General features: G+C 36.9%; 1 protein-coding gene and 2 long non-coding RNA genes across 5 annotated transcripts in view; 2 read left to right on the top strand and 1 right to left on the bottom strand.

Annotated features, from left to right (window-relative positions):
- The window catches only part of PIK3R1 (phosphoinositide-3-kinase regulatory subunit 1), a 60,558-nt gene that overhangs the window by 21,718 nt on the left and 23,941 nt on the right, over positions 1-14,899 (bottom strand). The window contains exons 3-5 of one of the 2 annotated variants that reach the window (XM_038123496.1): positions 5,256-5,348; positions 3,793-3,867; positions 832-963 (exon numbers count right to left, since the gene is read on the bottom strand). In XM_038123496.1, the coding sequence (XP_037979424.1) occupies positions 832-963; positions 3,793-3,867; positions 5,256-5,348 (300 nt within the window). Of the gene's footprint in view, positions 1-81; positions 743-831; positions 964-3,792; positions 3,868-5,255; positions 5,349-14,899 lie in introns of those variants that run through there. The other variant, XM_038123500.1, reaches the window with a different exon arrangement.
- Positions 1-14,899, top strand: part of LOC119695298 — a 59,188-nt gene that overhangs the window by 27,815 nt on the left and 16,474 nt on the right. The gene's annotated exons all lie outside the window — the stretch shown is intronic.
- Positions 970-10,483, top strand: LOC119695299. Its single transcript, XR_005255163.1, has 3 exons — positions 970-3,279; positions 4,576-4,731; positions 8,319-10,483. It is a non-coding gene; the product is annotated as an uncharacterized LOC119695299 (long non-coding RNA).

The following is a 14,899-nucleotide window of genomic DNA, read 5'->3' as shown; positions in this document are numbered from 1 at the left end:
TAAAATGAAACGATATGACTCTTTTAGAAACATCAATTTTACAGAAAAAAAAATCTGTCCTTCATTAGAACCAAAATATACCTTTCTTCTTTTAAAATAAGAGAAATGCTCAGGGAAGAGTAAAGAAAAAGTATTTAAAAGTCAAATGGAAACAGATATGCATTTTGGTAAAAACCACAATGTGTTCAGAGTGTACTGGTAGAAGTCTGTCTTGTGTTTAGTGTCACACATGATTGGGTAATTCTGAGATGCACTAGATAAGTCTCACAGGTGCTGTTCTAACTTTGAAGGTTACCAGTAACAATATCCTGTCCTGAGATATATAACAAAATACTTGGCCCATGTGCTGAAAGCCTATAAGCTGTACTTGTTTGAAATGACCACTGTGGATGACAAATCTCACATGCATGTATTTCTCACTTCATAATCTGCAACCCCAATGTAACACAGCACTACATGACCTCTAATGCATTTACTTTGTCAGCACTGATAAAAAGTTAAAAATTAGCTTTCTATATACAGTTAAGTCCTTGATTTTTCTCCCCAGTTCTTCTACAGCATTTCTAGTTACTAAAATGAAGAGAACTGTGTTATCCCTTATATTTTACATTATGTTTGCCTAAATAAGTAACTGAATAATGCAGAATAATGCCTAGATCTAAACTGAAACAGCTTTCATAGAAAAGGGTAAAGGTATATTTATGTCTTCTGAGATGCTGCCAGGTTGTGCAGAATTTTTTTTGTTCTGTGGGTAACAGCTGAACCACTAGTTATCCAGAATTCTAATATAAGCCTTTTTGCTTGACATTTGAAATAATGTCATAATCATACCTTGAGATACAGAAATCATGTCACTGTAAACAGCTGCTGGAATGATGGGATTCGGCAGGTCCAGGATATACCTCTTGAGAGCATCTGATAAAGTGTGAACATCAAATGTCTCTAAATCTAATGAAGAGGCATCTAAAGGGAAAGAGCAACATGCTTTTTAGACTTCAGAAAGTGGAAAAAATATACAAGCTCATAACAAGCCAAAATTGCTAACTTATATCTGGTTCATGGGGAACAATTCATAAGAATGTAAGATACCAAGAAACATCTTTGAGACGAAGAACACACAGAGTTCAACACTAAGCCCAGTCCCTTGACATCTGATGAACCAAATGGTTTCCATAACTGTGTGTGGCCTTCTGTCACATACAATTCAGGGCTGAATTCAGAGTAACAGTAGTGACTTGCTGCATCTTGGCTATGTTATGGAACATCAGAATATTTTTAACAGGTCTCTGTTTTATGTGTAAATATTTTGTGTAAAAAGTAAGAACTAATCAAAGGTTTGGCCAAATGCAGCTTTTCTACAGGGAGCTACTTCTATTATGACTAAAAGTTTGATTAACATCTTGGGGATCCAAATCTGCAAATATTTATGTAAGTAAGTCGAAACAAATATACACATGCAAAACAGTGTGCTTCGTGTTTTATGCAGCTGTTGAGATTTATCTTGTAAAACTTGATACCCTTCCAGGATAGTTATGACTTGGGATAAGGTTTGGCAGTGTCACATAAAGGACTGCTTGTTAGTGTTGGAGCAAAGAGTATCAGCAGCAAAAATAAAAATGGGAAAATACAGAAATCCTTATTTAGTGAAAGCAAGGTTAGGGTTCATCCTCTAACATGAAACTCTGGCACAGTAAAGTCCTAAGTGTATACAAAAAGATCCTTATTTTGAATAAGAATTTAGAGGCATTAATGTTGATCAACATTCTATCTAGCAAGGTCCCTAGTAAAATAACTATTGAATCTGTTTGTCTACTTTAAACAAAGGGAACAGGGAGGTAGAGGACTCATATAAATGGTGTGTCTACCAATACTGTGAAATAAGACAGCCAAGAGGGGGTAGTGAGAAATTTAGTGCTCTTCCACCTCCTTTGTTTTCCCCAAAAGAGGAGCTTACAGTATGAGCTCAAACCTTCTCAGACATCAAAGAATCTGCATGAGAGAAAAGGCATTATAAATGTCTTAGATGATATAAAACTTGCACTGTGGGAATGATTTCTGCAAGAGCAATTATGTGTCAGAGAATTTACAAATTCTTAAAGAAATAGCTTTTATTACTTTTGCTGCTTACTGACTGTTTTTTATTTCATAAGCCCAGTTAAATCATGCATCTTCAGTGCTGACCATTTCTCTGAAGTATGTCCCAAATTACTATAATGAATACATGAGTAAGAATATACTTACTCTGCAACTCTCTGGGTGTAATATCATAAACAGACCTGAACTCCTCCATCTGCTGAGCTGACAAGATGTATATCAGCTTTGATTTTGGAGCTAGATAGTATTGTGTTGATGCTAACAGATAGTTATCCAATTAAAAAATGGAGAGCATTTTAACCACTAGCAGAACAGCACACTAATACAAGTTCACAACTTTGAGACCAAAGCTGACTTTGCTCTCTGAATTAGCATTCTGCTAATTCAAAGAGAGCAGGCAGAGGAAATGGGATCTGCCTCTATCCCTGTACCTGGATACTCACTGCACCAGCTCTGAGCTGAAGATCCTAATCCTATCTTAAAGAGAAGTCAGAAAGAGACACTGTTACTAAAGGGAAAAATTCTGTTTCTGTTACTCAAACCTAACAACATTTTAGGTAGGAATATATGTAAACCATGAGTTTTTAATCTCAAGCGACAGATAAACCTTTCAGAAAATTATAGCTCAGTTTAGAGACTTAAGGATTCAGATAAATAAAGAGATGCAATCATATTGGTGCCACCAAAAATCTGGATTTATGCAGACTGAAAAACATAAATACAACACTGAACAGGTTGCTGCTATCATGAGGCTGCTAGCACCACATGCCTGTCTTCTCTCCCTGCTCATACACATACACTTCTTCACTCCTACCACAATCAGCATAGGACAGGATGCTCTTTTGAAAAAAAAGACAACTCAGAGTATAATCTCTTATTAGCTTTGTTAATGTTTGCAATTATTAAAAATGAGGATACTAAATCACTGAGTGAGTTTGCTTTCTTTGTCCCTTTGGCAACAAGGCATGTAACAATTTCCATTTTCTACCCCTTGTATTTTTGCACTCTTTTAGGCAAATAAAAGCTCACACCACACACTGCACCCCAGCTTGCCAAGTTGTGGTCAAACTCTCCTCCTACTCTCATACTGAAACAGTGCTGCCATGCCAGTATATTCTGTCCTGAAGAAGAAATTAAGTATACCAAAAAAAAGAAGAGGAAATATAGTTCAGGAAACTTGAACAGGTATGAGGTGTAGTTGCATTTTACTGTCTGAGAACTCAGCCTACAATATTAATTCAATTGTCTTTCTTCAGTATCATTCCACAGCAGGTAGATAATGGGCTGCTATTGACACCCCACCAACTGGGCCAAAAAAAATGCACCATAGAACTGTATGTAAACAACTGGCCATTTGTTTACAAAATAATAACCTGCAGCCTTTCAGGACTATCTTTACCTTGATTCTGAACAAAAGATGTCGTTTTTCTCAGTGCAGCTAGACTGTCAGTCTTTGAACAGGCGAGACAACAAGAGATTAAGAAAAATACTCTTAGGAAAAAAAAGTGCAGTCGAGCCATGAAAAAAGACAACTTGCAAAAGTGAGAAATACTTTTTCATATCAAGTCTAAAAGTTAGGAAACTTTTTTATTTATATATGTCTTTTTAATAGTATATTATTGAGAACCAGCACATATGAGTGAGAGTGGTCTGACCACAAAATCTATATAGTGCTTTAAGGAAGAGAACTGTACTTACCACATTCAAAAATTTGTCTTAATTCCACTGCACTGCTTGAGCCTTGTGCTCCATACAAAGTTGAGTACTCCAGACCTTCAAAACAAAATCAATAGGACACATGGACACATTCAGGACAACATTAATATTTTGGTGACTGTTGCCCTGATGCAATGTATTTCTGTTTTGTTCAGTAAGTACTTACACTGTAAACTAACATTCTTTCATCTACCACACTACAGAATGTGCTTGTTCTTTTAAGGCTGTAAGACATCTCTTTGTGCACTCAAGCTGCTGTGTCTGCAGAAAGAGATGCCCAAAGAAGATCAGAGATGCCAGTAGTCCCACATATTCTGTAGAACTGTCCACTGGACAACTGTAAAAGGCCAGGACTAGGAAACAGATTCACACTGGTATCAGAGAAATATCTGTATATATCACATAATGTGTGTAATAATTCACTTCAATTGTCAGAAAAGACATCAGTAAAGTGTTTTAATGTGAAAGATATTGTTTACAGCTTTCCTACATCAGTGAAAATAGAGAGGACTCAAGGAAAGAGATCATATGCAGGGATGCAGAGCACTGACGATTTAACACTATCATTGGTGTCTTGTGAAAGCAGCAGCTCCTTATGCACACTTGTGCTACATACTGGCCCTCCACATTGATATCAGTAAGTTTCTACTGTTTCAGGAAAGGCTTACACTCTTTTAAAGTGCCAGAGGAGTACGTTAGAACCCATGTCCCCAAGAACAGCAGCCTGATTCTCATCAGAATACCACTTTTGCTCTTGTTCCCCAGCTTAAGGCCTCTAAAATGAGCAGGACTCACAGAACACTATGAAAGACACATCAGAGGAGGTGCCAGGAAGATATAAATAGGGCAAAAGAAGTATGACATCGTAAAAGAAAATGGGAAGCCTCAAAAGGATGGAGAGACATCACCACAGGAAAGCAGGTGAGGGGAAAAACCATAAAAATAACACTATCTGGCTCACTATAGAGCAGCAATAAAGAATTGGCTCCTGAAGAATAAAACCAGTTCTTTTAACCTTTTCATATTTTTTTTTCCCCCTGCTTTGGGGTAAAATGTTACTTTTTTTGCTGTGCCACCAACTCAATGTTATGCTGGCATTTACATAACCAACTAAAGGTGCTTACTCTTTAGAAAAAACAAAACAATACCAAACCCTTCTCCCTTACTTTCCAATAATACTTATATTAATTATTAAATGCCATTTGAGGTAAGCTTTGGTTTTGTTCCTACAGTCCAAATAGCCTCTAATGAGCAAAAATCAGTGCAACAAACCTTAAAGGAGACGATTTTGGATGTTAAGTAATGTGATGCATTATCAGCTCTAAAAGAGGACATGCCAGCTCTGGATCCAGTTCTGCAGTCTTGCTTCACATAAGCAACAGAACACTTCAGAACACTTCACATAAGCAACAGAACGAAACAGAACAGATCATTTTTCAGCCTACCTTTCTTTTCAATTGTCTCTACTATCTTGACAAGAATTGGTGGAGCAACATCGGGAGGTGTGAACTGCTCTGTAAGGTCTGGAAGTGAAAAAGCTGTTAAAAAAAAGGAAGAAAAATAAGCCAAGCTGCAGATGAATGCAATTACTTTTATGAAAATCGTTACATGTTAATCTTTAATCACAGAACAAACATCCCAGTTGTCAGGGCTATATAAGAAAACTCCACACTTAATCAAAAAATGGAATAAAATTATGACAATTGCATTTTTAATAGCATTTTCTTTCAGGGACCTCAGTCCTAGATTCACTCTCCATATTGTCTAGGAAAAGAAAACACAATAAAAGTTTGCAGTGGATGTGCAGAAATACAATGCAAGTAAGGAAAGAAAAAGTATTTCCATGTGAGATATTTATATACACCATGAACTAAATGAAGGAGCTATTAAACGTATAAGTGTCTTTGCGTGCCTGATCCCCCGGGTAAAACAGACTTAAAGAGGCCTGAAACAGCAGTAGAAACAAGTATTTCACACTCATATACAAGCTCAGTAACTTCTGTGCATTTTAATTTTCAAGCATTATACTATTAACAATACAGTTTACTTGAAGCATGGATTTTCTCTTCTACGTGGACTGGTTAGGAATAAATAGCAGTATAATTGGAAAGGGACACTTTACAGATTCAAACAAAACTGCACACGGGTGTTATACAAAGTCAGTTTTCATACTACCTGGTTTCTTAACAGAGAGAACATACTCTTAAAGGTATGTTCTGGCTCTGTGAGGAAAGAGCTATCTCTAAATACACAATTTTTGCCAAAAGAATAATTCAAAAGTTTTAGAGTGGTCCTGTTTAACACTTAGAAACAAAAATGTTTACATAAAGATCTTAAACTACTGCCAGAACTATGTGGCATAGTTTGATGCATTATGATTGATAAAAATTAATAATTGAAGTAAAAATTGCCATTTGCCTAAGCAATGGTGATCTCTGCTCAATTAAACTCACCATGGACAGAGAGCAATTCTTGAACACATATACACAAAGGTGCCTGTATGGATATGTAGAAATACATATGTGCACACCCTCCACCCCTATTTTCAAAAGACTGAAACAAAATGATGATGATAACTAAGTAGAAAGAGAAAAAAAAAACCACAGAAAATTATGAACAGAGTGTTTTTAAAGAAAAACTTTGAGATAAGAAGAAACAAATCAACTGAGAAAGAATATATATCAACTGAGAAAGAGAGAGCAGACAGCTTTGGCTGGTAATTCACCCTATTTTGAATTACATAACTTCATAAAAATGCAAATAATTTTGCTGTCGTTTAACCCCAGCCAGCAACCAAGTCCCATACAACTGCTCAGGCACACTCCTCTGGTGGGATAGGGGTGAGAGTCAGAAGGCTAAAAGTGAGAAAATTAGAGGATTGAGGTTTAGATAGTTTAATAGGGAAAGCAAAAGCCACGTACAAAAGCAAAGCAAATCAAAGTATTAAGTCAGTACTTCCCATGGGCATGCAGATGTTCAGCCATCTCCAGCAGAGCAGGGTTTCATCACTGGGTAATGGTGACTTGGGAAGGCAAACACCATCACTTTGTGCATCTCCCACTTTCTTATTCTTTCCCCAGATTTACTGCTGAGCACAGTGCTCTGTGGTATGGAATGTCTCAGTGTCAGTTGTGGTCAGTTGTCCTGACTGTGTCCGCTCTCAACTTCTTGTGCATTCCCTGTCTCCTCACTTGTGATGTGGGGTCTGAAGCAGAATAGGCCTTTACACTGTATAAACTCCACTCAGCAAAATTAAAGCATTCCTGTGCTATTAGCCCGGTTTCCAGCATGAATCTGAAATGCAGCCCAATGATAGCTACTATTAAGCAAATTACTTCTACCGCAGTCAAAAGCAGCATAAATTTAAAAAACAGTAGGATAGCAAGGAAGGGACAGAAGTTTGGAAGTGTAGAGAAATGAGGAGTGAAATGAAAGACAATAGTAGTAATGGAAGTGAAGCATACTGGCTAAAAGAAGGAAAATTATGGTACCATAATGATGGAAATACTTTCCTAACCCATTCATAACTGAGGATATTAGAAAAACATCTGTTAGTCTTAACAGTTTAACTAAGGAGGCCTGGAAGATAACCATTCAGGAGTTTCAAAAGAGTTGCCTATGCAGATCTCTGCCCTGCTGATGCTTTTTAATGACTTGAGGAAAATAAGAACAATTCCCACAGATCAAAGAGCTCTAATACCTGATCCATACTCTGCAAGGACAAGTAACATGCCTACATGCTAATGTCATTATAAGTCCTGGACAAAATAAAGAAAAACCTAAAACTAGGCCCATATAATGCAACAAAAGACAGCAGACAGCACTGTAATTAAGGATCATCTGCACAGCTTTTTAGAAGATAGGTCCTTTCCTTAGTGGCACCTTTGTGAGCTGAAAAAGGCCAATGAGTAGACAGCTCCAAAATTCTGCCAGATAGTTGACTTAGTATAACACTCTGATTAAAAGCTAAATCCAATGTAAGCATGTTATATAGGTGTATTAATACAGAACAAGGTACTCAGGAACTCTTTCCATCTTCAGATCACTTTCAGATTCCATTTGGAACATCTCTTTTATATTTGCTTCATCAAAACAAGATGGGCTTAAATGGAAAATGCACTCTAAGTAGCCTCTGCTGAGGCATACTGAAATACAGACCAACAGATTTGTAATATTCAAATCAAATAGTTCTTTTCAACCCCAAACTATGTCTATCTTATGATATGGACAAATCTATTGAAATAATAAACAAAATATTAGAGTAGTATCAAAGGGTATGCTATGAAAATTCTCAGACTGTGAGATACTAATAGACTCAAGAGAATGTTAAGGGCTTAAAATGGATCCCAGAGGAAGAATAGGTTTTAAGAATAGAGTTTACATATTTTTACCTATGAAAGTAACTTTCTGGTCCCTAAGGGAGCTAGTTACATTTAATTCCTCCCTCTTTCATAACATCAACAAAATTGCATAATCTCTGAACAAAGACGCTCATTTCCTAATTCCAGATGGAGGCAGCATGCAGCCACAGTCAGAAGCCTAAACTGAAACAGAGGAAAGAGACAAAGAAGGATAAATAGAGACAGAAGATGGAAGTCAAACCTGACAGACAGTTGGACCTTATCAAGTGACCGCTTGGCAGTTCAAGGATGGCCCGTCTAGGCTACTGAGCAGCACACTGCTTTCTTCCATTAACCAAACTGTGCCTTGAAATGACAGCAAGACATCAACAAATACCTATCAACAAGCTCTATTTAGAAAAATAATTCTAATTTCCACAGATGTAGACTTTCTGCACAGGGGACGGAAGGCAAAGAGGAGAACCCAGCATCAGGGGAAGAAACCCCTTACAAGATGAAGACAAGACAATACAGAAAACAGTTTGTCTCCATAGACTTTATCTAAATTACCTAAGCAGAGGGCCTCTTCCTGCAGCCTTTTTGGTGCTTCATGCTTTTCATCTTAACTTTAAGCAGGACTTTAGCTTAAGATCAGGTTTGTATCATAATCTGGTACAAATATCTTTGTTGTACAGTATTCATCAATCAGTAATATTCTTACTTATTGAAAGCCTTTTGGAAGCTATGCATTTCCCTTTATATTTACACAAAATCTGTAATATACCTACAAAACATGTGTATGCAAACAAAATGCCACATTGCTTAAAATGAAAAGTTTCCAAAACTTCTCTGCTAGCCTAAAATATGCATTTTAGGAGTTCAGAGGATTTCTGATGTCTCTTCCTTTTTATCCCATTCCTTTCTATAACTGGATATTTATATAACCAAAGACATTGCTGAACTTTTAGATATGACATGAGACTTCAAGTGAATGACAATCCCTTCCATAAATACATACTATGTTAAATAGTTGTGTATTTGACTGAAAACTCAGGATATTCATCTCTCTTTTAAGCTCTACAGCAAAAAGACACAACAGAGAGACACACAATGGCAGGTGGAAAACCTGCAGTTACCGGCAACTCCAAAGTTACAGAAGAAAACATCTAAGTCACATAGTTAAAATGCTCAGCAATGTAGAAGAAAAACATTCACTTCATCAGCATGTTGAAGACATTATGAACAAATTAAAATAATTTAACCTCCTACCTGTTTTAGGATTTCCTACTCACTGTGTCACCTTCAATATAATTAACACATAACATCATACTGACTTTGGCTTCAAATTTCCCAACTTTAGCACAAAATAGAAAATTAAGTTCATTTAAAGGCAAAAGGCTTCACAAGACATATGTAGTCAGAAAGAAGATCCAAAAAACTTAAAAGTACTCAAAGAACTGAAGCCACTTCATTACATTTATAGAGAAGACAGCCCAATTTGAGAACAGTGTGCTTCAGTTTCAAAATGCTGAGGGGAAATCTCAGCAGCTAAACTATGAAAATTGCACTTAATTTCTGGAAAAATAATTTTCTTTTTACTCCAAGAGCCAGAATAGAAGTTATGGTTAAAGAAGTCCTGATTCTAGATTATGTGTACCAGGAGAAAACCCAGCATGCATGTTAAGATTTGCAATGGGAAAGGAAGACTTTTTAGATAGGTCAGTTTTAGTAGAAGACAACTGAAAAAAACCTCACATGCATCCTGCATTTAGTACCTGATTTCAAAAGTAGTCTCTTTCTTTGAAGAATGCTGTAGGGCAGCAAAGATGTTTGAAGAACCAAATCCACTCTAAAGGATTTGAGCAAATTTGTAGATGCCTTTGCTAAAATCCTGTATCAGTTTTTCATTAAAAGCAACATTTTTCCCCAAATGCCTCTGTTTTGTGCTTTTTTTTTTCCTTAATCCCAGGGTCTCCAAAATATAACTGTCAAAAACTCAAAACTGTCTTCTTTCTAGTCTAGTGGTGGGTCTCCAGATAGTAAGGAAGCTTCTTACGACGTTTGGTAAAAGCTGGGTTTTCCACTAGCTCTATTTTTACCTTGTCATAGTGAGAATCAATGAGATGAACCACAAATCAAGGGTTCTCTCCAATCTGCAAACTCTTCCTTCTCCCTATTACAGATAGGACTGAACAGCTCTAAGGCAATGGCAATGTGTGGGAGATGAGAGCATACCTTACATTCAAGGGTTGCCAGCACAGCTACAAAGTGCAAGATGAAACCAGCACACAGCTGCACCTTCTGGAAGGGTTCTCAGTAAAAAGATATAGAGTTAGTACCTGGCAATGACAAGTGGAAATTTAAAGCTTCAATTTGGCTTCAGATGATTCTGAGAGATGTCCTTCATTACTGCTAGAAGAAGAATGAAATTTAAAAACATATATAATAAAACCCTTTAAAATGTACAGTACATAGCATGAAAGGGAGTTTAATTTCTAAATAATTACAGGAACTATATACTAACTCTACTTGAATTTAATTTTGAGTTAAGATTAAGTTAAGATCCATGAATGTTCTTATTTTTACAGAAATGGCATTAAAGTTTGTGCACATATTTTGCGCTTTTGATGACAACACAGCTCGATATAAAAGTCTACTATTTGAGAGCTCAGGTCTTAAGATGATCATAATACTTATGGTGCATGCAGATAGATATACTCTTCATGTTAGTGGATACAACTGTATCCACTAACATAATGATTTTCTATAGCTTTACACAGGTCCCTTGTTTGGAAGTCATACAATAACTCCAGACATTAAAGGTTTTACCAGTACTTAAATCAGCTATATTAAGCATAAGCATATTAATTAATGCAGAAGAAGAAATGCAAAGGTAAGGATCATGGTCAAGCAAGTTATGATAATGCTCCAACAAGATTAGCCAAAAAACTGTAAAGAAATGATGGCTGCTCAAGCCCCTAAAACACTCACGCCAGCAGCACCATCAGTATAATGCATTACCAGCTCTGGACAATGTGGGGTTTCCAACTTAGTTCAACACCCATGCTTGCTATTGAAAATTCTGGGAAACACAGGAGCTTACTTTCTTGATTGAAATACTATTATTTCAGCACTTATTTACTCTACTAGGTATGGGAAATAGAATTCAAACAATGTGCCACTATTATCATCCATCTTCCTTGAAACAGAATCTGGATTTCAATAAGGATCCATAATGTCTGATTCAACAGCTTATCAGTATACAATGTTGAATTCCAGTGAAGATGCATTGGAAATTAGGGCAGTTTGGCAGTTCTGCAGGCCTTTCTGCAGGCAGTGGTATATATTGAGCTGTCCCACGTACTCCTCCAGGGTGCTGGCTGCTGGTGACTCCCACATCAGAGACTGCAGAGCTTTAGGAGATTGTGCTGGGAGCACACCAAAAGCCATGCCTGCGGAAACACAAGTTCAGACCCTGGAAAAGTGGAAAGCGCTAGGAGATACAACATCACATAAATGATGGCACAACCTGAAGCTTCTCCTGGCCCTGTGGTGGCAGCTGGTAAAGATGCTGAACCTCAGCCATTACAGCCCTCTCAGCACCTGCTGTAATCAGCTGGAGAAGAAAAGGCCACATGAGCCACACAATATGTCTGAGTGAAAGGAGCCTTACTGACAAAAAACTCTTAACTCAGAGTGAAAGGGAATCCTGTGATCCACTAAATGTTTCTAAACAGTCTAAAAAAGTAGTTCCTGCAAAAGGTTTCAGTACAACAGTATGAAAGGCTAAAAAAACCCGTAAACTCTTAGCTCTGGAGAAATTTTCCACAGATATCTGTGCTTTGGGTTCAGTGTCAGACCAACACAGAAGATAAGTCTGGTATTAATTAAATAACAAAGAACAACTCACCCTGAGATTTGAAGAGCTCAACCTTGCCTTGACATTTGCATTTTCAGATAACCTAATTGTATTTACCAAAAGAACAATGCTCGGCACTGCCCAACTGCCATTAGCAAAAGGTTTTCACTGGGCAAAGATGAAAGACAAAAAGGTGAGAGTGAAGAGAAAGTCATTGTTACTGTGTGTCTCAAATAAATCAAGGACTGCAACAGATAGCAAACTCAGCTGCAACTGTCAGTAGAGAATACCTCTTCTTAGCCCCTACTGAGATGATTTTGTTCAGCAGTAGTTAAATGCTGCTAGAGGTTGAAAGCATCATTTAAAGTGTCAGGAGGAAGAGCTGTTCAGGGCTCAACCACTTTCTCCAGTGCTGGTTTCATTAGAATGATTTTAAAACACAACACCATTCATGGACAAATATGAAAGAGACTTTAAGTGTCCATGATTTTGACACATCCTTACAAGCAGCTTGATAAGTCTGCCAACTATTACTTGTCTCTTACTTTTGTGAGATGTTATCAGTCAGGCAGGGTGCAGACTCCAAATATCACAGAAGCCTTGGCAGTAGAGAAGACTAGATTCAGGAGAACTGAAGACAGGTGAAGAGTATTGCAGTACTAGAAAAAGAAACGGTCATGCCCACCAACACGATGAGCCTTTGAGCTCAGAAGAAGTTCATTTATTATGAAGGCAAAAAATGTTTGACTCAGGATTTATTGTGATATGAATGACCCCAGAGCTATGAAAAGAAATATGGAAAATGATGCCTGCTGGTGACTTTAAATTACTGGGGTACAACTGCAAAGCAGAATGAAAATACTACCACTTTATAATCCTTGATTATTATGTACCCAGGACAGTCTGCTTCTTCCACTGGCTAACAGGTGTTGGGTATGAACTGAAGGACAAAGTGGTAACTTGATTTACATCAAGTTTTCTGTTAACAGAACACTGAAGATTTTAGCCAGGAAATACAGATCTGTATTGAGAAAATAGTTTATTACATCTGCTGTCATTCCTCTTTTTACTCTGTCTTCAATGATGGAACATCTGAATAAGGCAGAACTGAATAAAGCCTTTCAAGGGCATCAATGGCATCATTTAACTCTCATGGCAAAACAGTATTCTGGCAATACATTTTCAGACTTCAAATATCTTTGTAAAGCATTCATAGTTCTGCTGTGATCCTACATCAGTAACACCGAGTGACAACAACTTATCCAAGGGGCTTATTCCAAAAGGAGACAACAGCAGCTCTCACGAGCATGATCTACTGACTTGTCAGTCACAGTTTACTGCCAAAAACAAAGCCAGCATCTCCAGACTCCTCTGTGTAAGGCAGGTACTAACAACATAGCCTATAAAGTTGAAAAAGGGACCTCAAACCGACTTTTATAGAAAAATGTACAAAAACTTGTCATAATATTGTGACACTTAACAGAATAAGGCAGACGTTTTTTCAGAAGGGCAAACACATGTATTAAGATTGGGCCATTTATAGTCCAACCCACTAAATCTAAAAGGGTCAGAATAAAAACTGAATGTTACTTCATTTTATCCTAATTACACATAGTATGTCAAAAAGACAAAGTTACCTGCATAAATCAATGTTGTAACTGAGACCTACTTTGCCTAGATTCTTCCCAGGGTTATCAGCACACATGCAAGCAATGCTCTGGTTGATAAAGTATCATGTGCATGGTGACTATGCAGGGAATTTTTGGGGCCAGGAGAACTAATTCCTCTCTTCATCCCAGTTTATGAAGCTGTGCCAGCTGCACTCTCAGGGCTAAAAAGAACAAGGGGCAACTATGTGAAAAGAGGTGAAACAAGCCCTGATAAATACAGATTAGTAGAAGAAAATAATACATAAAGAATAGATGGCAGGACTAGGCAGAAAGAAGCTCTGATTAGATATTGAAAGTCTTACCCAATAAGATACCAATTCCCTAGAAGAAATACAGAACTTTTTACCCTTCTCTGTCACAAAAATGAATACTTGTCCTAGAGCTGCTGCATTACTCAACTAAGAATTCCTTGAAGACAAAGCAAAACGAAAGTAGGGAAAGAAAGAACAAAGAGATTGCGTCCAGCTTCAAGAAAGTTTAGTTGCAGAGATAAGCAGAAAAACAAAAACAGAAAGCAACACAGTATAGAGAACTTTATATTATTTATTTTTATATTATTATTTATTTATATTCCTTTATAACTGTTTAATACTTTCAATAGTGGCTGATAATCATGTTTCACACTTATTAATTTAGTATTTCATAAAGCCCTGTTTCTATCATCAGTTGAAAGGGAAGTGATAATGTCTGTACTGGGAAGAAACTCTGTACATAATATTCTATCAGATTAAACCTCAATAACTTTATGAATTATGAGCTGTCAGACATTTTTCTCATCTGTTACAGAACATACTTCTTAGAAATAGAAGCTATAATTAAGACAACAGATGTTCTTTGTTGGCTTCATCTGAAGCATGGATAATTTTTTAAAAGCAGCGTATAGTTAAGACAGTATTCTGCTTCCCTCTATGGGTGAGCTTTTGCAATACTTTTTCCAAACAGAATTGAATTTAATGGCTGCAGCTATTTAAAACTATTATTAGTAAGATTAGAAAACATGAGAAGTACTATTCCGAGGGAAAAAAATCATTAACTAAGTAAAAGGTGCTGGCATGAAGTACACTGCATAATGATATACATAATGCATACATAGTTTTGCAAAAGAAACTCCCTCCCCCAAAAAGCAAGGAAAAGGTGGGAAAACCACCTGATTATTCAACTCCTTTTTCAAGGATCTGTGAGATAAACAGAAAGAAAAAAATAAGAAATAAGCAAGAATG

Source organism: Motacilla alba, chromosome Z, assembly GCF_015832195.1.
Source record: "Motacilla alba alba isolate MOTALB_02 chromosome Z, Motacilla_alba_V1.0_pri, whole genome shotgun sequence".
In the NCBI taxonomy this organism is placed as follows: domain Eukaryota; kingdom Metazoa; phylum Chordata; class Aves; order Passeriformes; family Motacillidae; genus Motacilla; species Motacilla alba.
Note: the sequence above shows the minus strand (reverse complement) of the source record. Positions and strands in the feature narration are given on the sequence as shown.